This window comes from Lycorma delicatula, chromosome 1, assembly GCF_047948215.1.
Source record: "Lycorma delicatula isolate Av1 chromosome 1, ASM4794821v1, whole genome shotgun sequence".
Classification (NCBI taxonomy): domain Eukaryota; kingdom Metazoa; phylum Arthropoda; class Insecta; order Hemiptera; family Fulgoridae; genus Lycorma; species Lycorma delicatula.
The window spans coordinates 117,077,831-117,105,294 of NC_134455.1; the positions used below are offsets into that span (position 1 = coordinate 117,077,831).

The 27,464-nt window shown below is 30.4% G+C and overlaps 1 protein-coding gene across 3 annotated transcripts in view; it reads left to right on the top strand.

Annotated features, from left to right (window-relative positions):
• stumps (DBB domain-containing protein stumps) overlaps nucleotides 1-27,464 on the top strand; it is a 276,278-nt gene that overhangs the window by 23,143 nt on the left and 225,671 nt on the right. For 2 of the 3 annotated variants that reach the window (XM_075359839.1, XM_075359846.1), the window contains one exon: nucleotides 11,746-12,255. The exons of the other annotated variant lie outside the window; for it this stretch is intronic. In XM_075359839.1, the coding sequence (XP_075215954.1) occupies nucleotides 11,746-12,255 (510 nt within the window). The remainder of the gene's footprint in view (nucleotides 1-11,745; nucleotides 12,256-27,464) is intronic. 3 annotated transcript variants of the gene reach the window in all.

Here is a 27,464-nt window from a genome sequence, read left to right on the forward strand (position 1 = left end):
AAAAGGACTTTATCAATAAGAAAACTACAAAAGACCAACATCCTGTTTTAAATTTCAAACAAACACTGAAAATGTAATATAAGAAAATGTAAATATTATTTAATTAATAAAATTTTTTTAGAAATTACTGAGTAGATTTTTACTGCTGTGAAACACTACTACTCGTATATATTTCATATTTTAGAGATTTTTATAATATTAATCTAATATGATTTTTGTAAATTTACATTTTTATTTCGTTGTACGAAGTAAAGGAGGTATTGTGAACGAGAAAAATCTCGGTTTTCAGATTTCAACGGAAATATGCATTTTGACCATCCCTGAATCCATTTTGACTAGTTTTGGCGTGAGGTCTGTACGTACGTACGTATGTACGTATCTCGCATAATTCAAAAACGATTAGCCGTAGGATGTTGAAATTATGGATTTAGGACTGTTTTAACATCTAGTTGTGCACCTCCCCTTTTGATTGCAATTAAGTGGACCAAAAGTGTCGAAAAACGCCCAAAATCCAACATAATTAGGATTTTGGACTTTTTCTTATCTGCAATAATAAGCCCTCATTGAGAGGTTTTCATCGGTATATCATAAGTGGTACATATTTTTATTGGTTCCAGAGTTATAGCCAAATAAAAGTTTAATTAATGAAATATTTGGATCTTACAAGGGGATGGCACATCGGTTTGAATCTGACTTCATCTAATTTTTTTTAACTTCTTTTTTTAATTTAAATATATTGATTTATTAATAATTATTAATCTCTGATTGTAAAAAAAATTACGATATATAATAATTTAACAATAACAAAAAAAAAAAAAATGAAAAAATATCAGTAGTTAATGAAATAAAATTTTATGAACTTTTTATTTAAAAAAATGTGTATATGTATTTCAATAGGCGTACAAAAATGACATATTGTGTACACATCAGATTTTTATTTTCTTCTTTACTCTGAATGATCTGATGCAGTATAATTGTATTTAATTAATTAGTTCATTTTGCCGAATTTTTAAAACTTTTTTCTAAAACATCTTTTTTTTAGAACCCCGAAAAGTCTTATTAAAAATAGCTTTTTTTATTATTTTTCAGTTTAATTTTATTACCATTATTTTTTTAACTGATCATTCAGTTTATTAGTTGATACCATTCTATATTCTCTATTTTCTACTAATCTCTAAACCTTAATATATTTAGATTAATATGTTTACATCTTGCATCCTCAGTTACTTGTTTATATATTCAATGATTTAACTTATTCTACAATTTTTATTGACTATATATAGCTTTATCACCAAATTACCCTAAAACTGAATGATTTCGTTCAGTTTTTCTCTTTTTACCAAAAATTCCTCTCTTTTATTAATTATCGTTGAAGATTTTTAATTTTGTAGACCCATGTAGTTTTCAGCAACTACTCGTATCAACAAATTTCAGAGGCTTATCTTTTGTTATTGTCCATGCTTCATTACCGTGAAACGCTACACTCCATATATAAATTTTAAAGAATTTCTTTATTATTCTTAGATCTGTTTGTGATACTTAAGTATGAAATTCTCTTTTGCGTGAAACCTGTCTTTGCTTGTGCCAGGCTGCTTTGATGTATATTTCACTTGGTCCGTTCTCTAATATTAACTATCCTTCAATTTCTGTTTGCTTCTTTTTTTGTTTAGTTCAAACGCAACGCAGACTATATATCCTAGTCTCACTCATTTCGGATTCAGAGCTTGTTTTTGTTCACCTTTTACTCTTATAATTACCCCTTGATTCTTGTAAAGATTTAAAAAAATATTTCTTTTAAATTCAAATTTTCTTAATATTACTTCTCCCAGACAGAAAAATAATTTAGATCATGCCTCATAAATTCCTACTGATTTTTAGCGAACTTCAAAAAAAAAAAAAAATGGAAATCGCTACTGCGTCTGGTCTTTTTTATGTATATATGTACGTATAAATTATTTTCGTCCGTTCTACCGGACGCAAATCTTATTCGGTTTTAACGAAAGTTGGTGAGGTGATGTATAACTATTGGGAATAGAGTCCTATTTCCAATAAGCTTGATTTTTAAGCGAATCGGTTCACAAGAAATGGAGTTAGAACCAAAAACCGTTCTGGTTTTTGGGGTACATTTCCAGATTTTTTCATTTTACTATTATGCACTATTAAATCGTGCACTTAAGCTAATGCTTTCATGAAAACTACAGTTCCTTTTAAATATACATAAAATATTAAGCTAATTATTTTAAAATGTATTCTATAGTAAAAATTATTATTAATATTATAATAACAACAATAATACAGACAAAAAACGCAAACTAGTTTACTTAATATTAAATAAAAAATAAATAAATAAAATATAGTAAAGAATATTTCATAAAACGCATTAATAAAATGTACCTTCAATAAAAATGTAGGTGCTGCGTTCTAGCATATTTGATTTATATTTAAATGGAGTTGTAATTTTTATCGAAGCATTAGTTTAAGTGTATGATTTAATTCGATGGTGACAGATAACGGAGAAGATCCTTTTTTTCGATTTTAAATTGACTATAACTGAAGACGACTCCATCAATATTCATAAAATTTTCTCATGCATATCTTCATGTACACTACTATAGCATATCTAAATTTCAATGAAATTGATTTACTAGTTTTGGAAATTTTCGAGCCACATTATACATTTAAGGAAACCCCAATTTAACTGATAGTATTTTCGTATTCCTCATATCTTAAAACGTAAAGAAAGTTTATTTTTTCTCCCACTCCCACCACTGGCCGAAAGTAATACAATACTTTTCTTCGAAAAGTCGGTAAAAATACACGCAATAAAAAAAAACCAGTTTCGCTATAGCACTTTAGTTTCGCAATAATCCAAAATGTGGTCTGGTATCAAAGAAAGGGGGTGGTGTTAAAAAAAATCAGTTTTGAAGTTTTGATCGTTTTGAACACGACTATAACAACATGAAACCCAAAAAAACACCGAAAACTAGCAAAACACCTCGAAAACAATATTATTTAAAAAATCAACATAGTAAAACATTGTTTCTTTCGTAACCAAAATTGAAAATCCGCCTTTCTGATGCACTTGCTGCGACAGACCTTTCTATTGATATGAGTTTTCATTAGGTTAATATTTAAATTTTAAAGTTCGTCTTCTCTTTCATGTAATTGACATAGCCCATTCTCTCTATTTTTGATTTTTGTTCTTTTACTCCAATCTTCATTTTCTATCAATCTGTCTTTTGTAAAATATTTATTTTATTGCTTTTTATTCTGTTAAAGACTGGTATATAAATCTGGATTATGTTTGCATTTTTGGGCTTTGATTCTATTCTGGCTGAAATAATTCTCTTATTTTATTTTAGGTAATTGGTTACTCTGTTTTATACTTTTATTCATAATTATTTCTACGCTTCCACTTAAACTTTCTGTTGTATCAATTATTTTATAATCCCCTAAAACATCTTATATACTTTTCCGTTTCACCCCATTAATTCTTATTATACATAGTTTTATTCTATTTATTTCTTTTTTTAAGTTATTTAACCTATCGATTTTATTTTAATTTACAACATTCCACGTTCTGACACGAATTCCGAAAAATAATCATATGATTCTTGGTATTATTTTATGATGTCCTCGTGTGAGATAGATTCCATCCTAAAATCCAAATGAAGGACTACTTTACTTACGGAATATCTTACTCAAGAAAGAGCCGTCATAAGCTCTTAGCAGGAAAGAAACAGAATGAAAGAAAACATTACTTCGGAACATATAACTGTAATTTTTCTGAAAACGTAGAGTTTTGGTGCGAGTTGGAAACAAAAATTAAATTAAAAAAACAACAGAAAAACAAAACGTAAAATCTCAGTTTTATATAAAAAATTTTTTTTTCTGCATAAAAATAGTGAATTTTATATTAGTGTAAAATTCAGTTAAATCATTTAAACTAGAATTATTTAAATTTTATTTAAATTCAACGATTTTAATGCTTGTACAGTTAATAATTAATTTTCACTTCTTTGTACGAAGTAAGGGAAGTATTGTGATCGCAAAAAATTTCGGTTTTCAGATTTCAACAGAAATATCCATTCTAACTAGCCCTGAATCCAATTTAACTAGTTTCGATGAGACGTCTGTAATTATGTATGTACGTACGTATGTATCTCGCATAACTCAAAAGCGACTAGCCGTAGGATGTTGAAATTTTGGATTTAGGACTCTTGTAACATCTAGTTGTATACCTTCTCTTTTGACTGCAATTGACTGAACCAAAGGTGTCCAAAAAAGCCCAAAATCCAAATTATTTGGATTTTGGGCTTTTTCTTAACTGCAGTAGTAAGCCCTCATTGATTTTCAACGATATACCTTAAGTGGTACTTATTTTTATTAGTTCCAGAGTTATAGCCAAATAAAATTTTAATTAATGTAATAGTTGGATCTTAGGGGAAGGCACATCGGTTCGAATCAGACTTCATCTCCTTTTTTTTAACTATTTTTTTAATTTAAATATATTGATTTATTAACTTCTCATTAAAAAAAAATTACGATAAATAATAATTCAATAATAACAATAAAAAAAAATAATATGAAAAAATATCAGAAGTTATTAATGAAATAAAATTTTATGTATTTTTCATTTAAAAAAAAATATGTTTATGTAATTTAATAGGCGTACAAGGAAGTTATGTACTTTCCACATTAGTTGTTACATACAGATTTAGACAAATTGTTCCCGATCTATTTTAATTATTGTAAATAAAACTGATTTAAATTACTTAGGTTAATAATGTTAACAAAACATTTAATCGAATATTATTAAAAATCCCATATTTGTAATTTGTATTACAAATAAATACTAATATAACAATAATAGTAATAATAATTATTATTATAATGAATGATTAATAATAAATAATAATTGTTATCCCCAATCAAAAATTAATTTTTTTTTACTGCAGTAATATACACTAATGTGATTGCTAGGATCCTAGTCGAATATTAAATAAATTTTGTATTTATGCTATGTTTTTTTTTTATAATACTGTGATTATATTTTATATAATTACCAAGGTTTTAAAATATACTTAATAATAACTGTTAATATTTGTGGATGATGAATAAGTATTAATTTTGAAATAGCCAGTATGTTTTTACGTGATTAATAATATTCGGATATTGTGCATTACGTTTTTGTATTTCATGGTTTTAATCAATTGGTTATCTGCTCCATATCAGTTGATGTGCTCTAATACATCAGCATTTCTAACTACGTTTTATATTACACCTAAAAATATCATTGATAAGATTCAAAATCGTTTTAATTACAATTACAGAATTACAGAGAATGAACCGACCAGCAAAATGTTTTCGATAAAAATGCAAATGTACTCTGTGAATGTTTCGTACTCCTGTAAAAAATCTATATTATAGGTTGTTTCATCGATTTGAAAAACATTTATTTTTAAAGTTAACCTACTACCGAAAATGTCAAATTGAACAATCAAAGCAGGCTCGGCAATGCTTCGCTATTACTAGATTTGAGTGTATATATATATATATATATATACTCAAATCATGTATATATACTGAAATATAGATTAAATGAACACAATTGAAAATTTGATAAAACATTAACAAAATAAACATTACGGAACTTCACAAAATTTAACCTTTCCCCCTATCGCTTTCCTCCCCCTTTCATCTTTCCACATGTTTTATTATCCTATTTTTCTTTTCCCGTTTTCATTATTACCATATTCCCTTTCCCCATTTTCCGTTTCCCCTTTCTCCCCATTTCTCTTTCCTTGTTTCCCTCTTTCTTCCTCCTTCCCCATTTCCTTTTTCTCCTTTCCCCTTTTCATTTCCATTTCCCGTTTTTCCTTTTTCCTGTTTTTCCCGTTATTCTTTTTTTCGTTTTCTCCTTCTTTCCTTTTTACCTTTTTCGATGTTTCACTCTTTCCCTTTCTTCCTTTTTCCCCACGCGTAAATCAGTCCAATAGTTTTTTAGTCTGTAGCGGACACACATATCAGAAACATTGAAATGGAATTGTAAAATATTTAATATAGCGTGTGTTGCTTTTACGTCCAACAGATAGCAATGTTTTTGTCAAAAATAGCATGTTTTTACCTGTCACAAGTGTGACATCTTAGGTATATAAATAGTAGGTGTATAAAAAAATGCCCCTATTTGATTCATCTTGGGTTAACATTTCAAAGCAATCGGTGAAAAACTTGTGGAGATTTAAGATTTTGAACAAAGGAACATTTACATTTTTATTTATTTAGATTGGTTGGAATTATTTTCTATTCAGATTAGATAAAATTCTGTTGGTTTCTGACGGTTAAAATGTTGATGCAACATAAGATAAATTCTAACCCCATGCTCTCTAATTGATAAAAATAATGTGTTTGATCGGTGAATTGTTGAAATCATTTTTAAGAAAATTTTCATTGTCAAAATTGGCTTTATTTTAATAGGAAAATACTTTGAGAATCCCCACTTTTTTGTACATTTTTTTACCTTTTAATAATTTAATTTTCGATGTGAAAATTTTTGTAATTTTTTCGTTACAAGCTATTCTACTATCATTTAAATAAATCATAAATGTCCTTATCGATCAGAATCAGTCTACACTACAATCCAACTTACTATTGCATCGCATGTTTAATAAGGTATGCTGATTTGCTTGTTTGTCAAAATTCACAGAATTTGATAATTTGTTCTTATTTATTCCTTGAGAATTAATATGCCTAATGAATACTAGAAGTCATGAATAATATAATGTTTTTTCTTTGCTAATATACGTGTTTAACCTACTTATATAAAAGTAAGAAATTATATAAGAAAGTTGAAATCAAGTTATATCTATAGAATGGGTATCTAAGCTTGAGTTTGTATACATAATAGGATGTATTTAATGATCATATTTAGTTATTAAATGTACGTACCCAAAAAACCGCACTTCTTTATGTGCCACCACTGTTACGAAGGTTAGGCAATCATCAAAGCAATAAAGACTTTCAAACTGTTAATGAAGCACACTATTGACTGTTATCTTCAACAAAAATCCATAATTCATAATATTTGTTGAAAGGTTTTACTGATTAACCGATTGAAAAATACTTTTCTGTTGAAAAATAATTCATTATTCGAAGAAGATTATAATGAAGTGAAAAATTTAACTTGTCTCCTGCATGATATATATTAGGTAAAGAAACTGTCAGATAATATTATGGACTAAAATATACAAAATATGAATAACTATAAATATAGGCCAGTGTTAATTTTAGTTTAAGGAAAATGGAACATTATAAAATGTCCTAAGTAGTAAAAGATAACAATAGTTAGTTGTAATTTTAAAATAACATGAAAATAACACTAAAAGCTGGAAGAAATGTGATTATGCTCGTGAAATGTAGAATCAATTCTAAAATTAAAAATACTTAAAATAATTTCCAAAAGAAATTATAGTCCAGTGTTTTAAGGTCAGCTAAAATCTTTCATACCATTCCTTTTTTACTTTGAGATTACTCATTTTTAAACTAAATTAAAAAAGAACAACTAATGTAAAATTAATTGAGAGAAGTTTATGTACTAGTTGTAAAAACAGTTTGTATATTCTTACAAAGAAAAATTGTACTTAGGTCCATTAACATTAAACAAACTTAATTTGTTTTTTTTTTTTATTTGTTCCTTACTTCTAAGGTGTTAATATTACTTCACATCTATTTCTTAGTATACCACTTCAAAACTTTCTGAGATTTTTATGTCTGAAAGTAATGATATTACTCAAACAATAAAATACACTTTGATTGCACTTATGAATTATGATTAATTTTTAGAAATAAAATTGTAGATCAAAAAATTACCTACCATCCGATGTTTTATTCTTTCACCATTTTTCCTTTAGTTCCAGTATTAATACCATGTTGTTTGTTGGACTCTATTAGTGTGTTATTATGTTGGTGTACATTTTAATTTATATTGTAAGAATACAAAATGAATAGGGCAGGAAATTTATGGTAGAATTTTGTAAAAAGATAAACTCGGTAATCTATCAATAAATTCCGGTGCAGCCAGTTTGGTAAAATACCGATTTGTATAGGGTAAAAACTGAAGTATATCAAAGATTATAAAACTTACAAAGTAAAATCTAACTACGAAAGTTGATTGAAGCATGAATTAAGTTGAAGTTAGTTATTAGCACAAAGCAGAAAGCAATGAAGAATAGTATCAAATCAGTTAACTAACTGAAGATTTACAACAAAATCTCAAAAATGGTTCAATCGGTCGTTATGAAATTTGTTGAAGCAGCTTATGGTAATTAAGATTCTAAGAAAAAAATGTTGAGAGAGTGAGGAGATATTATATGTAATAGTTACGAGGTGTGTGAGAAAAACAATGAGACTGGCTTTTTACTTATCAAAGTTTTTATTTTTTTCAAACAACAATATTATCCCCTTCAAAGTAGTTACCTTGGGCAGCTATACACCGGCGGAGTCGTTGTTCCACTCCTGGCAGCAGCCCTGGAAGGCTTCAACTGGTCGGTCACAGTCTTTTGAATGTTCTCCAGAGTTTCAAAATGACGTCCTTTTAATACATGTTTCAATTTCGGGAAAAGGAAAAAGTCACAAATCAGGTGAATAGGGGGTTTGAGGAAAAGTAGGAATGCGTTTTGAGGGCTGTGTGATACGGGGCATTATCATGATGAAGCATCCACTTGTCTGCAATGTCTGGTCTCATGCGAATCGCTCTTTTCCTGAGCCTTTCAAGGACACCTTTGTAAAACACTTGGTTGACAGTTTGTCCTGGAGGAACAAATTCTTTTCTTTTTCTTACTGTCAAAAAATCAAATCAGCATGGTTTTAATCTTTGATTTGCTTATTCGTCATTTTTTTGGTCGAGGAGATGACGGAGTGTGCCACTCTTTGCTTTGCCGCTTTGTTTCAGGATCGTACTCAAATATCCAGGATTCATCACCTGTGATCACAAGATGGAAGGATCCTTGGTCATTGTCAATCCTCTCAAGAAGATCAACGCACACGTTTCTTCGATTGTTCTTCTGTTCCGTCGTGAGGTTTTTCGGCATCAATTTCGCACAAACCATTCGCATGTCCAAATCGTCTGTCAAAATTTGATGTACGATGAAAGTGTCAAAATTTAACTGTTCACTCATCATCCTTATTGTTAAACGACAGTCTGATCTCACAAGAACCCTCACACGCTCAGCGTTTTCATCAGATTTTGAAGTTGAAGGTCTTCCTGAGCGAGGTTGATCTTCAACGTGTTCTCGGCCTTCCAAAAATGATTTGTGTCAGCGGAAAACTTGTCCTCTTGATAAGCAATGTTCCCCATAGGCCTGCTTCAACTTTTCAAAGGTCACACTCGTGGATTCTCCATGTTTAATACGAAACTTGATTGCACAGCGTTGCTCTAAATTCCGACGCTTCATTTTCGTAACAGAACAAAAACACAACTTCACTGATGGCGCTGTCAAAAATAATGTGTTGGTTGAATAGAGTTGAAACTCGTACTGAGCATGTGGAAGGGATGAACAAACCGGTCTAGCACAGACCGGTAGACACAGCGTTGCCATATCGCTCGCAGTGTAACAAATCTCATTACTTTTATCATACACCTATGTATATAACTGCATACATATTTACAAATTATTTTTAGACTTTTACATCAACTGATGACCAGTAATACAATTGAAAAATTTTCGTAAAACTTTTCGAAACCAGCATCTTTTTCTAAAAACAGCTGATTTTTGAAAATTTCTTCAGAGTTGTTCTGCTTCGATCGATTGACTTTATTAAATCATGAAAATAAACCAGAAACATGTTTTAAAAATTCAAAAATCGATACTTTTAGAATTTGTTCGGCTCCCCACCCCAATATTGCTCCCAAAGTATTTTTGGGTCATTTGCACTACTACTATGTCTAGGAAGACAAAAAAAATTGATTACAAAAATGAATAAATAAAAAGATAGCTTTTGGTGGAGCACATATGTACTAAGCTTAATATAAAGTAGGACTATGTTTGCAAAATTTTGAGAAAATTCATCCCAAATAATTAATTATCTATCTCACTCCTACAGGTATTGACCCCCCCCCCTCCCCATATACAAGAGTCTCTGTACAAAGTTTCATCATAATCGGTTTATCCAGTCAAAAATTATGAAGTTTCAAACACGCCAACACACTTGTATAAGTACGTACGGACGAATATTACATCCAGTTCTTTGTTTTTTTGGAATCCCTATGTCATAAAACGATGAGAAATGAAGAAAAAAAAATCCAATTTTTTTACTGGTTATCATACTTTCCATCTAGCAGCACTGCTGCAAAAACAAATTCTCCTAGTGAGGGAAACTCCTCCTGAGAAAGAGTTATTACTTTTATTTTTTCTAAAAGTAAATTTATATTTTAAATAACTGTATATAATATCTAAATATTGTTTCCTGAAATTTGAGATGTTTTAACTAAATTATTTTGTAGCTTTAAACTAATACCTTGGCCCAGGCTTTGATATTTTAAAAATAAAGTTTTAGAGAATAAATCTAGAACATTGAAAATTTATTTAGATAAAAAATAAGTTAATAAATAAAAAATAAAATAGGTAAGATTGAAAGGGTAAAAATAATTTTAAATTTATTATTGAAGTAGGAGGTAAACTTATAAGCTCTATTTCAATACTGGTAACTTTCAATAACACAATTACCAGATTTTGAAATAAATTAATATATTACGTTAGATATACAATGATGAAGTATCTTTGAAAATTGACGAGTACAGGATTTTAAAACGGTACAAAAGACCACCACGGATGACGTAGATTGCCAGTCAGAATAATTTATCAGAGTGTGCGATAACAACTTCTTACATCACAAATGTAATTGATTAAGTGCTTCCTACAGCCTGTAATATGGGTTGCTCTTTATGCAAATTTTATTGATAAACTACTGAAGTTAAGTTTATTACGTCAAAATTATGGATAATTGTTGACTATCTTTTATCTGATTTTTTATGATTTTCTCTCACATCTTGCGACTTAGAGCTGATTTTGAGAAATGTTTGTTATTAGAAATAACAAAAATCTCGATTAAAAATGAATTTTTTTTATTTATTTAATACATTATATTTCAAGTACTTTTGCCAATAAATAAAAAATAAGAATTTTGAAGAAAAAAAACCTTATATGCAGTCATTTCCAATGTTTTATAAAATTTCTGCTTGTAAATTTAACAATGAGATGACTAAACATTTTGTTGGATTATTATAGACAGATCTAAATACATAAAATTCTGTCACAGTGTTTACATAACAAAATAGTGTTTTTATTCTTTATATTTGTAAGAAAACGTTCGTATTTGACCAGACTATCTGTCAGCTGATAAAGGTTTGTCCTGTCACCTTATGCCCCTTCAAAAACGAATGACATGCTTTATCAGTGACTTTGAATTTAATTTATCACTTTAACATCTCACTTATTGACTAATGTCTCTTAAACTACATACACGCGCGCACAAACACACACACACACACACACACACACACACACACACACACACACACACACAAAACGTTTGTTTGTTATATTAAAGGAATTCACTTTGTCGTATTGATATTTTAAAAGTACACCCAGGAAATGTTAACATAGAGTTTGTTGTATTTTTTGTGTGTTTTTATAAAGATGTATTAATATGCTTTGATGTAATAATTTTTTTTAAATTTTTTTGCAGACAATCCGTCCTATTTTACTGTGCCAGGTGCAACACACCAAAGTAAATTTTCATTGTTAAGGCGGCGAGGAATGGGCGCAGCCTCCAGCTCCACAATATCTTTATCTTCTCATATTTCTCCTACGAATACGTCAGTTTCTACTAAAGTACCCCATCGTCGAAGCTTTAGATCTTTGTTGAGATCGATGAGTTCTAATAGTGATTCGGCTCAACTTTTGGTTTTGGGCAATCCGAGACCGTCTGATTTAGCCCCCGGACACAGATCTCGCCGAAGAGCGAGTTCTTCTGCCTCCGAATTATTATCTAAGGAAGTTTCTTCCCATGATGATGATGATGATGGAGAAGTATTTTTGGCACCTGGCGGTGACGTTCGATATTATAATCTTACTGCTCCTAGATCCACTGCAGGAAAAAGGAGGCATTCCATCGGAACATTCCTACATTCTGCTCCTGGTCATATTGAACCCGCTCATTCCATGAGGAAGAGATGCGACAAATGCATCGAGAAAGGTAAGGCCCATTTTAATATAAATAATAGACATATCTAAACTACAATTTGTCAGTAGATGACTGATGTAGATTATCGTGGTATTGGTCGTAGTTTTTCTTTCCTTGCTGTTTAGTTTCTTGAGCAGAATCAATTAAAAAAACACTCTTGTTTTATTCTATAGTATGGGACACGTTTCATTTGATGTTTCTTTTCTTTGTCCTGATACTTTCAATCGTAAAAAATTAAAACTCTTCTTACTTTCGTCTTACCGTATATTCTGATTCGTAACCTGAAAAATTTCCTTTTTTTTCTATTTACGTAGTTATTATTTTTTCTTAATCAATCTCTCTAAATCTAATCATACAACCTTCCTCGTTCGTTTTATTATGACTACTTTTTTTAAAAATGATTACCAATTATTATAGTCTTTTTCTGTCTGCTATGATCAAAGTTCTAATTAGAACCATTGAGATTGATAGGTACAACAATATTCCTTTAACTCAATCAGTTAATTAATACACTATGCTACACCAGTTCTTTACATTTATTTATTGGTATAAAAATATTGCATGCACGATATCTCTTTTACCACATATATTTCATCTTCCGTCATTTACGAGATTTTTGTCTACTTATCACAAATGTTTGTTTGCGATTTATTTGTCTCACAATAAACTGTTTTAAGTACACGGTTGATTTGATTGAGCTAACAGCTGATAGATTATTATTTATTGAGTTGTTCGAAGAAGCAATTTTTCTTCTAAGATCGAAGAATCTTTTCGCAACAAATATAAAAATAGAAATGAAACGTCGAATGTTTTAATATGAGAAGAATAGTAAACTAGAAGCGGAAAGTTAAAAGCAAGGTTGCAACTATTTCGAGGGGTAGGTTTACCAGCTTTCCCGACTATTACAAGGAAATCTCTAAGCGGAAGTATTTCGTAATATAATAATCTAAAATCTAAGTAGACTTTTTCCAAATTTAATAAAACAATTAACATAATAAAAAACTGTAAAGTAATAATAATAAATACTATAGGTTTTTTTATGTAGTAATTATTATATTAACATAATTTATTCTTAAGTGTTAATAAATCTATTGGATAATAGGCATTAGAAATAAATTAATAAATTATTTTATTATTTATGACACCTTGAAAAAAGTTATTATTACAAGCTGAATCAGGAACTAATTTTTACTGAATTCCTTTTAAGTTTCTAATTGCACTGATGAATAAAGTATGTCAGTATTGACAGTAATCGTAAATGAATACACTAAGGAATTTGGAATTCATATTTTATTTATGTTTATTAAAATTGGATGTACGAGATGAATACTGATCGATTATATTAATATTACAGATATTAATGCTATTATTATTGTGTACATCACCTTTTTTTACTTACTTTCAAGGTCTGTACACTTGAAAGATCGAAGATTATACGTAGTTCCATTATTATGAATGTCTGTATAATGTGAGGGTGTTTTTTTATCAGTTCCCTGTTAGATGGGTTGTTTGAGAGGAATGGATAAGTCAGGCTCCAATATTATCTCGGTTCTTCACCTATTTTAACTAAAAGGATTTCAAGATTTTTAGTTCATAGTTATTATCGGTTTTTTATAGTATAGACTACACTACACCTTAGACTTTAACTGGAAGTACTAAAAGAAAATTATAATAGCTTACATAAAAATAAGACCCATAGATTAGAGCTCCTGTGACGTAAATAAACTGTTCAATGAAATATGTTAATTCTTTAAGATTAATTTATGAAATTAATAAAACACTCAAGAAACGTATCCAGTTTTGGATATCCAATAACTGTTGACTTATCGAATGCTATTAAATACTCTTAAAAAACATACACAAGTTCTGCACTATATTTTTGAACAATTATCTAAAAATGAACAAAATTAATAATCATATACAAAATTAGATTTATATTTTTTTGTTTTAAAGTAAAAAAATGGAAAATTGAAAAAATGAAAATAAAATAAGATGTTGAATTAAGAAGATTGCATTTAAAACAATCTCTGAAATTTCAGTAAAAGATCAAGCTAAAAATCTTGAGTTTTTCGATTTTTTCTTAAGGCAGCTTATTTCTTATTACTAAATTTGTATATTATTTAAAAATCAAGTCGGTTTTAAAGATGTTTATTTTTGGTGTTCTAATAATTCCTAGATTAGAAAACGTATTCAGATTATATTTAAAAAATTTTGCACAATTTTTCTTCAACAATATTTTATTTCTATAAAAAACAGAAGCTCCCTTTCAACATAATTTTTTGCTTATTTCTGATACAGTTCGTTTGTCAGCAGTTTCCGGAAATCTAAATTAACTTTAATAATTGATTACGTTTCTATTATATTAATTCTTTAGCGATTATTTGGGAATAAAAATTCATTTTGTGGTTGTAATTTATTGATTGAAATACGAGTGTATTAGTATAGCCGTACAGCGAAATAAAAAATGTAAATTGTTAAAAATTTATAAAAAACTCAAAACATCCGAACAAAAACAATGGAAACCACAAAAATTAAACGAAGACGTAATAACGACGTTTATTATAATGATTATTTTGCATTATCTATATTAATTTTTTATTTCTACGAGTATATATTTTTTTAATAATTCTGTATCTACTAGAATTATTTAATTGTTAGTTATGATGGTTTTAATACATGGTATCATACTGAGAAATGATACAACTAAGGTTATTCTCAAACGTCGCCCAGTAATCCCCAAAATATTTTAATTACCAGTTGCTAAATGTTTTTGATTATAGTTGTTGCTCATCTTGAATTATTGAAATCAATTTACGGGAAAAAATCTGAACATTCAAAATTGTGGTATAAACTTATGTGTTCAATACCGAATCAATATTATTGTGAAATTAAACCTAAGTTTTTTTTTAGTTTTATCATATACGTATGTTCTAGTTATATTCAAATTAAAAACAGTTTTATTTATATTACAGAAATTTTTGTTTTTTGAGCGGAAGAAATGATATCAAATATTTTTATTTACAGTCGCATCAACAATTAAAGTCATTAGCGACTTACCAGTGTAATGTAACTGTACCGTAAATGTGTTGTCTTGACCAGGGCGACCAGTTGTCGAACTCAGGCCCGACCATTCCTGAGACTTATGCTTAATTGAAATCCAACCACAAATGAACACCGGATTACGATCTTTTTTTTAAATTTGTTTTCCGTAGGAAGTGGGAAAATTTGGCTGAACCAAACGCCCAGCAGCCCGCACATACTGGGTGTATGGGGTTCACCGCCTATGCGGTGGGATCCACTAAAAACCCACTCCGTCACGCAGGGTGGTGCTGGAATTGACGTAAAGGCACACGTCATAGGCACACTTCTCATTTACATCAATATTTACATAACACATTCAGACACTATTTACACTCGATATTTACAATTAATAATATATGCAGCTCAGTATTTACACTATAGCTATGCCGGCCTCAGACCAGAAAATACCGAGGCACCCCCGCCACCCACACACGAAGACCGGCGCCTATCGCCGTTCTCAACCGATCTCTCCTTGTCCTCCATTAATTTCTGTTGTAGCACCCTTATAAAATACGAGGCACACATAGTCCATCCCTCACCGGAGCATCAACCGCATGACCTTTCCTCCGGCGTGTTCAATCGCCTATATCCATATCAATCGCCTAATCACTTCACTATATCCATATCATCGCAGTACTGGCAAGCTCTATGCTCCTGTTTCCAATTCTGTAGAGGATTTACAAAGTACATTCAATTAATATTTACGATATTTACAGCCCCGAATTTACACTATAGCTACGCCGGTCTCAGACAGCATGAACGCGTTCCGCGGGAGCCACCGGCGATGACAATGCCTAAGCACCGCGGGCGGTGTCTAGGCATTGAATACTAGGTCGTATTTTGTACCATCTAGTACAAACGATTAAATACTAGATAGCATTTTGGATACTAGATCGTGAATACGATCTAGTATTCAGAATCCGAATAAAAGCAACTACCTTTATTAGGATTTGAACCTGAGAACTCTCGACTTCGAAATCAGCTGATTTACGACGACGAGTTTACCACTAGACCAACTTTGTGGGTTTGAAGAAATTATATCTGCGAGACTCTTACCGTACGGTTTACAATTTCATTGTAATTTTTTTGGATACATATTTTCCAATTATACTCAAATACTAGCTCGTGGTGTTCTTTGGTGGTTGAGTGTCAATTAACCACACTTCTCAGATGGTCGAAATGAGTCTATACAAGACTGCACTTCATTCACATTCATACATATCATTCTCATTCATTCTCTGAAGTAATACTTACGTTGGTTCCGGTGGCTAAACAAAATAAAAGAGAGTTATCTTCAAATGCTTTCGAGTAGAACTTATTATTGTTACTTTAATCCGTTTTAACACCAGTTATCTTCATGGAACCGGTTCAATATTTGTATATTCTAGGTAGATTTCTTTGATTAATGATGGAAATACACACCTATTCACTGAAATACCATTACTGTCCTATTAGTGAACAATTATCCAACTTTATTTTTACACCGAGATAACTTTCATGACAGTTTTTATAATATAGCTTTTATTAGTAAAAATTTGGTTTTAACTTTGAACTGAACTTCTACCTATGAAAATAGAATAATTAGTTTATAATAACGTTTCAAAAAATGACTGTCGACGCGTCAATGCACTGGCTGTAGTTGATTGTACGTGATAATGGAAGTTTCATATATCGATTTTATTAAAATTCTGTATTCTCTTTGAAATAAACACTTGTTGCGTCGTATTGATTCTATTCCAATATATATATATGACACTCCAATATGTATATATTGGAGTATCATCGACTTGTTCAAATTTTGGCGTTTTTCTATTAATGGTTTATTGTAAAACATAACAGCTGGTATTTTTAGGATTTTTCGAGAGCTGATTTTTCATTACCAGTAAGAGTTGATAATTATACAAATTAAAGCTGTTTAGATATTTTTCTGTAATAAATCGTTTCTGGGAAACTCAATTTAACCACCTTTTAAAGTAATTTGATGATATTTCGTTTTATTGCTATCACATAATTTTCGTATAAATATTGGAATTTATTTTTTTACACTAATTTTTCAAAGTATTATTTGATAGTTTATTTTATACTATATCTACTAATTAAGCAAGAAAAAATTATTTACATACTAATCAACTTTTCCTCGAATTAAGGTTTATAAATAAATAATATCATTTGTAAATCTATTCTGTTTTATAAAACATTTTCTATTCTATTTCTTTTAATATTTAAATCAACAAAAAGCGATATCCTAACCTTCAATATTTTAGTAGATTTTGTATATATATAAAAACTACATTTGCTTTTCATTTTGTAGACGTAGAAATATATAAGAATGTTATATAAAATGTATTACTTAGTAATCTTTATGTCAGCATTATCTATTTGTCAGTATTACTAAGTATACAATAAACTAAATGTGTTTTCAATAGCATAGATTACAGCACTTAATTAACTTAATTAACCTCTTTCTTAGATTTCTTAATTCTGACAGCCAATCATTTACTTTTACTTTCCCGGAAAATATAGCTGGAATAGCTATATGAAAAGGAAAAGTATGGTGATCATATCAAAAATGGGGTAAAAGGTTTTAATGCAAATTTTTACTTTTTAGAATTCAACTAATGCTTCTCGACCAAACAAAACATTTGTGCGTGCCTAAGTATGTAAGTAGTTATGTTGCACTGCTTGGATTTTATATCTCAGGATTAACAAAACAAATTTTCTAAAATTTGGCTAGATAATTCTATATATGGGGCATTGATCATATTAATTTTTTCGTTCTTTAAGAGGGTGGAGGATATCGCGAAAAAAACAATTCTACTTTTTCAGATGCATTTTAGAGAAAACTTTATTAAAGCAAATTTTTTACCTACAATGCACAAATATTTCAAAACGTTTTTCAAAAAATTAACTCTCTCTTAACCCACTCTTAAAATTGAAATGTATGTTTTTATTCATTGCTCTATCTCCCTTCGGTTTAAATATTTTTCAATCATTTTTGGAAAGCTTATACTTCAAATATATAGAGCTATTAATAAATGTCTGCAAATTATTAAATTGTAGACACCGGACCTGAAATGCAAAAAAAGTTTTTGAAAATTTGTTTTCTTATTTTAGCCTTTATTGAAGGGGGAGTTAGATTTAGAAAAAAAACTTTACTTAAGCGAATTTATTATGCTTGATTAAGCATGATAAAATAAATATTTTTAGAAAACTTTTTCTTAACATTTATTTCCCATCTCTGAAAGATATATATTCTGTTTTACTTTTATTTTTATTACTAATAACCGGGAAAGTCATGCAATCCTTTTCCAGCTTTTTTTTATTAGCTACATTTAATATTGGTATTTTAATCTATTTATATTTTTAAGTTTATTTACTTATTAAGTTACATAAAATTTTATGGATATGGGGTATCCAGTAAGTCTTAGAGGTGTTGTTCTTATATCTAAATTATATAAATTTATTAGTATTTTTATAGGAATTTAATATTTAAGAAGTGTTAGTAATTTCGTACGTAGTAATCAACCGATTAGAAATTCCCCAAATTTTGTCTGTCTTTAGCGGAATATAGTTTAGGTTCGGATATAATCTGCTTAGATATTTTTTTTAAGGGCTTAGAAAAAAGGTTATACTTTTGATTATGTTTAAGGGCTCTTTTTAGGCTTTTAAAATAAATTATCATTTAGTTTTTTATTGTTTTATTTTTATTTATTTTTCATTATCAATAAATAAATAAAAATAACTATTGAATAATTTAGAAATTATTTTAATAAAAAATTGCCGAATTCTTTTTCGAAGTAAGAAGTTATAAGATAATATAATTGCGTATTATATATATTTCAATAAAAAATTATTTGTTACGTATCTTTTATGTATGAAATTATATAAATGCAGGAAGTGTGTTGGACTGTGGTCGAATTATTATAGCATATTTACGTCCACGTAGGATACACAACAGTATTGTTGTACTCGTGCGATATCTTGAACGTGCAATGAATTTGCAGATCACAACATTATTAAACTAATTAATCTAATCGAAACAAGATAAAGAATTAATATTAAAAATAGAGTGCAATTAAAATGCCACTTCCAATTGACATGAATTTTACCGCATAAATTAATGAGAGCGAGTAATTGTAAATGTATGACTATTTCTATCACAATTGTATAATTTAATAAAGAAATTTATTAATAACTTTAAATGAATAGTTTTCTTCAGACATCTTTTAATAGTTTAAAAGATAACCTTTCTAGAATTTCTTTAAAGAAAGAAATAATTAAGTACTTAATTATTTTTTTGATTGAAAACAGTCTTTACTTTTTAAGTTTACTATTGATTTTAGCACAAGACAAACGATGTAATTTTTAAACAGTAACAATTTTTCTTCATTAAGAGATAAAATGTTCCTTAGAATTTCTGAAATTTGTTGGGCAACATATATTGTTTGTAATTTTTTTTTATGAAATCATCATCCCTTATTGTGTTGGCTGTTTCTTTTAAATTCATCTTTATAAACTACCTGCTTAGAATTTTTCATTTTTTAGAAATCCTCTTTTGCTGAACTTTAATTTAGCTTATTTTCAAATTATACGCTGTGTATTTCACAAAAAAATTAAGTATATTCATAACTTTTTAGTTGTTTATTAATTTTGTGCTACTAAATATTATTAAATTTTATTAGGGGACCCGTAATGCTCTACAGCATTAGTAAATAAATTAAGTTATAATAGATAATTTACTTCGTGGTTCATATGGCTTCCTTCCAGACAACATTAGCTATGCGACGACCCTTAGATTTTATCTCAACTTCTACATTTTTAAAACATTTTGCGCGTGATAGGGCAACGTACAGTTGTGCATGGCTAAAAACTGATTCAGGTAGGTAAATTTTTTCTCGGTCCAGACTTTGCCGTTGAGCCTTGTTGATGGTCACGCAAAATGCTAACCGTACAGGAGATTGTATTTTTAAATAATATTTTTAAGAGTGAGAAAACGTATATGCTCCCTTAAGTTTTTATCTGAATTGAGTGATAAAAATTGGTGTGGGCTCATTTGATGGAGCTTAATGTTTTGACTGTTTAGACTGTTTTAGACCCATACGATTGCTGTATCTTAATTAATTAATTAATTTGCTGAGTTATCTCAATTTGAATGCAATTGAGGTAAGGCTTTGATGATGAGAAAGCATTAAAACTCCTCTCATAATTGAATGAACGTAGTCGGTGAATGTTGATTGTTTATGACCTCAGGTAGACCTCAACGAAATCTGAAACAAATTTTTTTAATATATAGACTAGGTTTTTTATATTTTTTCTTCTTGGAAAAACATATTATAGATAGGCCATCATTAAAAAGATAATAATTTAAGCCACTGCTAAGTTTTATTCTTTCCATATAAAGGATTTTTGTAGCACACGAAATATTCCCTATTCGTTTTGGATAACGAATAGGGATAACGAATAAAGTAAATAAATTTTGTTAAAAAAAATTGCTAAATTTCACCAGTACCTCTAAAAATGGTTTTAATTTTGCAAAGTTACAGAAGGCAGTACTTTTTTTTTGTCTTCAGTCATTTGATGCTTCAGACTGGTTTGATGCAGCTTTGCAAGATTCCCTATCTAGTGCTAGTCGTTTTATTTCGGTATACCCCTTAAAAATTCCTTCTATATCCTTAGGGGTATAGAAGTATGTATGCATAGAAGAGTATACAAAACAAATTTTTAGAAATTTGTTTTGCATACTCCAAAGGCAGTACTATTAGGCATACTCTAGTACTCCAAAGGCATACTCTTGAAGGCAGTACAAGGGGTGATTTTTGTTGCATTTTTTAAAAATATTCTTGTGAATAATAATAAAAAACAGTGCTAAATTGCACTCCCGCTACAAAAAATAGTAATAATTTTGAAACATTGCAGAAGTGGGTCTAATTTTTTGTTGCAATTTTTTCTATTAGCATCTCGTTGGATCCTCAAATTTGTTCCCCATCAAAATGGGGTCTTAACCCAGCCGCCTCCCTTACATACCTTACATCCCACTTAGCAGCCGGACTACTGCTGTTGTCGTTTGCTATGTTGGGACGTCACAGGTGAGCGGTAGAATTAAATAAATTAATAATATTTAAGGTGTAAAAATTTATTTAAAGTGGCCGTTAATACCGTCATACCCGCGCGAATGAAATACGGTATTCGCGCGCGCCTTAGTTAAAATCGTTGAATTAATAAACGAAAAATATTGTATTTAAATAAAATGATAAATATTTTAAATTGTGTGTGTGTAAACCGTCCATCAGAAAAAATCTGCATGACGGGAAAGTCCTATAACTGTGTTGTCAGCTTTTTTAAAAATAAAACAATTTTGATAATTAATAAACAGCCTGTATAAGTAGGCTCTCTGTCGCCTTTATCCGCTCGGCTACACCAGCTTCATCTATATTTAAGTAGGCTATTACGTAGTTTCAATTATCTATTTTAATTTCATGATAATTCGAATAATAGAAATGTGTTATTTTCAAATAATAAAATAAACTAGCCTAGAAAGATTACTTTCTCAACATAATGATAGAGAAAAAAAATTTCCAGAAGCAGATACAAAAATTAACAATCATAAAAAATTGTTAAGATTTATGATAAAATTTTACTTTGAGACGACATATTGATTATGATAATAAAGCGAGAACACATTTCCTTACATTCTTCAACATTAGTACCTATAAATAATTGTATAATTTATACTGTTTATTACATGACTATTATGCGTTAGGATAATGAAATTAATCGGTAAAGAATTAAGAATGATGTTTAGGATAAAAAAACAATCTTCATTTAGATTAATTTGATTCAGCTTTATTTACTTCTTCTTTGTTTTTCAAAAAGTATGTTCATTAGCATGTTCTTTCATTAAGACTTCTTCGGCCGCTGTAGATTCTTCTTCCTGTAGGTAGGTTTGTATTCTCACATAGAAAGGTACTATATTTGTTTGCATTCAACTTTAGATATTCCGACAGGTTTCACCTCTATCTAATTCATTAAGGAATTGTACTATTAAGTTTAATTGATGTCCGTAATGTTTATCAGGTTTCTCCTTTTACGAGTACATCCTCTCACCGATCACAGATACTCGTACCTAATTTCAAGGGTTTCAGTGCGTGACTTTTTCTATTAGTCAAAACGGATATAACTATTGACTTATCGACTCTTAATTAGGGTTTATTTTTTGATCCTTCATATGGTTTCAGATAAATATTTCGTAACAAAAACCGAAATGCATAAAATCTGATTTTTATTTATTTTTCCCGGGATGTTTAGATGAGGCTATCACTTCTTCTTGGTAAAGAACGGCGTTTTCAATCAATTGTAGAATATACATAAAATAGATATTAAATTTATTATTGGCTCGGTCTGCTCTCTCTCTCTCTCTCTATATATATATATATATATATATATATATATACTGGGTGTCTAAAACCATCCGTCCACTCCTTTTAAAAAGGCAAAAACTGTTTTTTTCGATAAATTCATGGCTCCATATAAATAAATTGGGTATGCTATATCAATTGCTGATAATATCAATTTCCGATTCCCACCGAAAATGAGTTATCCAAACCGGAAGTTAATTTTTTTTTAAGAATATGCATATTTTGACCACGTATTTGGATTCTACGTTGGAAAATACGTAAGTTTTGTTTGAAATATCTTTTAACTTCTAAATAACCTTTGAAGTTAAACTCGTGCCAAAAATCAACTTCCGCAGTCTTGGCAACCCACTTTCCGTAGGAAACGGGAGTTGAAAATACCGCTATCGAAAGAACGATTTCGGTTTATGGTTAGACATTATTAAATTATTATAAAGATGTACGAAAATAACATTACTTCTCTGATTTATTAAAAATAAAGAAATTGAATTATGAGTTTTTATAATTCTATTTGTGTTTAAAACGTATTAATGATTTCAATATTTAAAAAAAAAGAAGTCATCGTTGAAGTGAATTAAATATAAAATTGGAAGTAAAAAATTATATGGAACAAGGAACTAGTTATTATATATGTATATATATATTTATTTATTTTGTATTTTAGTTTATAACACCTTAACGAATTTAATCCTGAAATTCCAGCTCTGATTTTATTAGGTTTAAAAAATAATCTCTTTTATTTTTTTTCCCGGTCTATCCTCGAAGTATTTATAGAGGAAGAATGTAAAATGATTACTCTTTTTTTTCCGTTGTGGTAGAGAAAATGATTTCATTGTGAATGAAGGCGAAACGAAGTAAAAAAAAGAAGTGATTTCAAAATACTCGTAAGTCAGCAGTTGAGTTTTGTACGAGTGTGTGTATTCATATATACACATGTATGTGTCTGGATGGGTCTGAATGTGGAAAAAGATAGGTAGAAAGTGAAAAAGTGTGTAATTTTTAAACCTTATTGAATGAATCTGTTTTGAAATAAAAAAATGAAATGAAATAAATGTTATTATCCGTTTATTTCAAGTAAATGGATAAATATAAATAAATTTATAGATTTTTCTTATAAGAATAGAGAATGTATAAAAAATAACATGAATTAAAAAATACTATGATGTCTTAGTAAAACGAACGTAATATTATTTGTTGCTGATGGGAGAAAAAAACTTATTCTGTTTGGTGTCAGCCGCAAAAAAACGTTTTATGATAATAATTGATGAGGCTAAAGAAAAATAAATTGTTTAGTGAAGTAAATATTGGTTAGAGATTAAGTTATCCAGAGGAAAGATTATTTCCTTTACAAAAAAAAATGTTATAAGTTATTTATGGATCAATCAGTAGCAATAAAATACAAATATAAATGCATTTTTTAGGTTTATTGACGAAGATTAATATTATTGGTCGTTAACTGATCTTGTTGTACTTGTTTTTTTAAAAACTAGTCAAAAAAAAAATCTGGTGTGGACACACATGACTTCCTTGTACGCCTGTTAAATTACATAATCATTTTCTTTTTAAATGAAAAGTACATAAAATTTTATTTCATTAATAACTTCTGATATTTTTTCATATTTTTTTTTTATTGTTATTATTGAATTATTATTTAACGTAAAAATTTTTTACAATCAGAGGTTAATAATTATTAATAAATCAATATATATAAATTAACAGAAAGGAGATAAAGTCTGATTCGAACCAATGTGTATTCCCCTTTTAAGATCCAAATATTTCAATAATTAAAATTTCATTTGGGTATAACTCTGAAACCATTGAAAATAAGTACCACTTATTATATATTGTTGAAGAGCTCTCAATAAGGGCTTATTACTACAGTTAAGAGAAAGTCCAGAATCCAAATTTGTTTGGATTTTGGGATTTTTTGAACACTTTTAGTTCAGTCGAATGAAATCAAAAAGAGAGATGGAAAACTAGTTGTTACAACAATCCTAAATCCAAAATTTCAACAATCTACGACTAATCATTTTTGAGTTATGCGAGATACGTACGTACAGACGTCATGCCGAAACTAGTCAAAATGGCTTCAGGGTTGTCAAAATGGATATTTCCGTTGAAATCTGAAAACTTCCTTTACTTCGAATACTTCCTTTACTTCGTACAAGAAAGTAACACTTTTTTTCCCCTACCTCCCGGAACCAGACCCCCAATTAAGCATGAACACGGTTCTGGGAGCTGCCTTTGACTCTAGTCGCCAGACAAGGGAAACGCCAGGCCCGGCTATGCCGTTCCCGGCCACCATCACCCAGTATCTGGGACTCGGTCCTTTGTGCTTCGCCTCTAACGGGGACACCCCCGGAAGGACGGCCCTGCCGGGACTCAGTTTTTTAGCTCGGGGGCTCGAGAGTCCCCGCACTTCCTCACTACTCGTGCAAGCACGGGCGAACGGCAGTTCCGTACGGAGCTGTCCCTCACCCCCCTCGCTTCACGATATTTCAGTTGCAGTATTTCCGACACAAACCCCGTCTCAGTATCGAAGTCCACCGAACTTCGTAAGATCGTTCCAACGATGGTCCCCATCTCAAGATGCCCACTTACGGCAATACAGTCGCGGCGTTCCTTGTCCCACCGCGGGCACTGGAATATCACGTGTTCCAGAGTGTCTAACTCTCGACAGTAGGGGTAGAAGGGGTCTTCAGCTCTTCTTCGTCAACACAGGTATGAACGAAAGACCCTATGGCTGGTCAGGAATTGTGTCAGCCAGAATCCCAGTTCGCCAAACTTCCTCTCGGCCCAAAGCTCAGTGTGCGCGATCAAACGATGCATCCACCTCCCTTTCGGGGATGCATCCCACCTGGCTTGGCAATCCCTGTAGAACCAGTTGTGTTGGCATTGTTCTTAGACACACGCTAATAAATTTGCCCACGAACCGCCACCAGCTGCTGTAGTGGCGGCATCCCAGTCACCACCAGCACCACCTCAGTCGAGGCGGTGCAGGTGCTGGAAGTCTGTAGTTTTACTTTCTGGGTTATTTTATGAGAAAAAATTTTACGGGTTGATTAAATTGTGTAAAATTTTAAATTTTACACTGTAAAAATTTAAATTTCTAGAAAGGTATTCTGATGAATTATGGGTTAAATTAAAATTAAGTTTAGTAATATTTTAACGGTGTCTTTTGTTTCCTTCTAATCTATACAACATAATCTGAAACTTGCACGCCCCTTACCGGCATCGCTCGCACTATTTGCATATAGAACAAAACGACTTGGAAGTAGTTTTTTTAGTAATTATGTGTGGGTTGTTGTTTTCAGAGTTGTTATTCACAACTTTCCTTCTGTTACTTTTTTGCTCCATTATATAATTTGAAATAAGGTCAATACCTTATTTACAGTACAATTACTGTCTAGAATTTCCTATGAAATACTTATATAAATATGTGTTTCCAAAATTAAATCTTTAATGAAATCCGGAGGCTATTGAAGTTATTCAAGTACTACTTTGTCTCTAGCACAACGAAGTCCAGAAGTTTTATCATTCTACTTTTGGGATTGCAATGGTTACATATTTTGTCTATTTTAATATCTTTCAAATTCAGCGTGATAATCAAATGTTTATTAGAGATCTAACATATTTCTCGAAGGTTTACTTCGATTTTGAGCCGAGCACACGAGGTGTATGAGAAAAGTAGTGAGACTGACTTTTTACTTACCAAAGTTTTTATTTTTTTCAAACAACAATATTATCCCCTTCAAAGTAGTCCTCTTGGGCAGCTATACACGGGTGGATAACTTTTTCCCACTCCTGGTAACAGCGCTGGAAGGCTTCAACTGGTAGGGCTTTTAACTGGTCGGACACAGTCTTTTGAATATTCTCCAAAGTTCCAAAATGACGTCCTTTTAACATATGTTTCAATTTCGGGAAAAGGAAAAAGTCACAAATCAGGTGAATAGGTTGAGGAACAGTAGGAATGCGTTTTGAGGTCAAAAATTCCCTGATGAAAATGGCCGTGTGATACGGAGCATTGTCATGATGAAGCATTCACTTGTCTGCAATGTCTGGTCTCACGCGAATCACACTTTTCCTGAGCCTTTCAAGGACACCTTTGTAAAACACTTGATTGACAGTTTGTCCTGGAGGAACAAATTCTTTTCTTTTTCAGACTGTCAAAAAAGCAAATCAGCATGGTTTTAATCTTTGATTTGCTTATTCGTCATTTTTTTGGCCGAGGAAATGACGGAGTGTGCCACTCTTCGCTTTGCCGCTTTGTTTCAGGATCGTACTCAAATATCCAGGATTCATCATCACCTGTGATCACAAGATGGAAGGATTCTTGGTCACTGTCAATCATCTCAAGAAGATCAACGCACACGTTTCTTCGATTGTCCTTCTGTCCCGTTGTGAGGTTTTTCGGCGTCGATTTCCCACAAACCTTTCTCATGTCCAAATTGTCTATCAAAATTTGATGTACGGTGAAAGTGTTTAAATTTAACTGTTCACTCTTCATTCTTATTGGTAAACGACGGTCTGATCTTACAAGAACCCTCACACGCTCAGCGTTTACATCAGATTTTGAAGTTGATGGTCTCACTGAGCGAGGTTGATCTTCAACGTGTTCTCGGCCTTCCAAAAATGATTTCTGCCGCCTGAAAACTTGTGCTCTTGATAAGCAATGTTCCCTATAGGCCTGTTTTAATTTTTCAATGGTCACACTCGTGGATCCCCAAG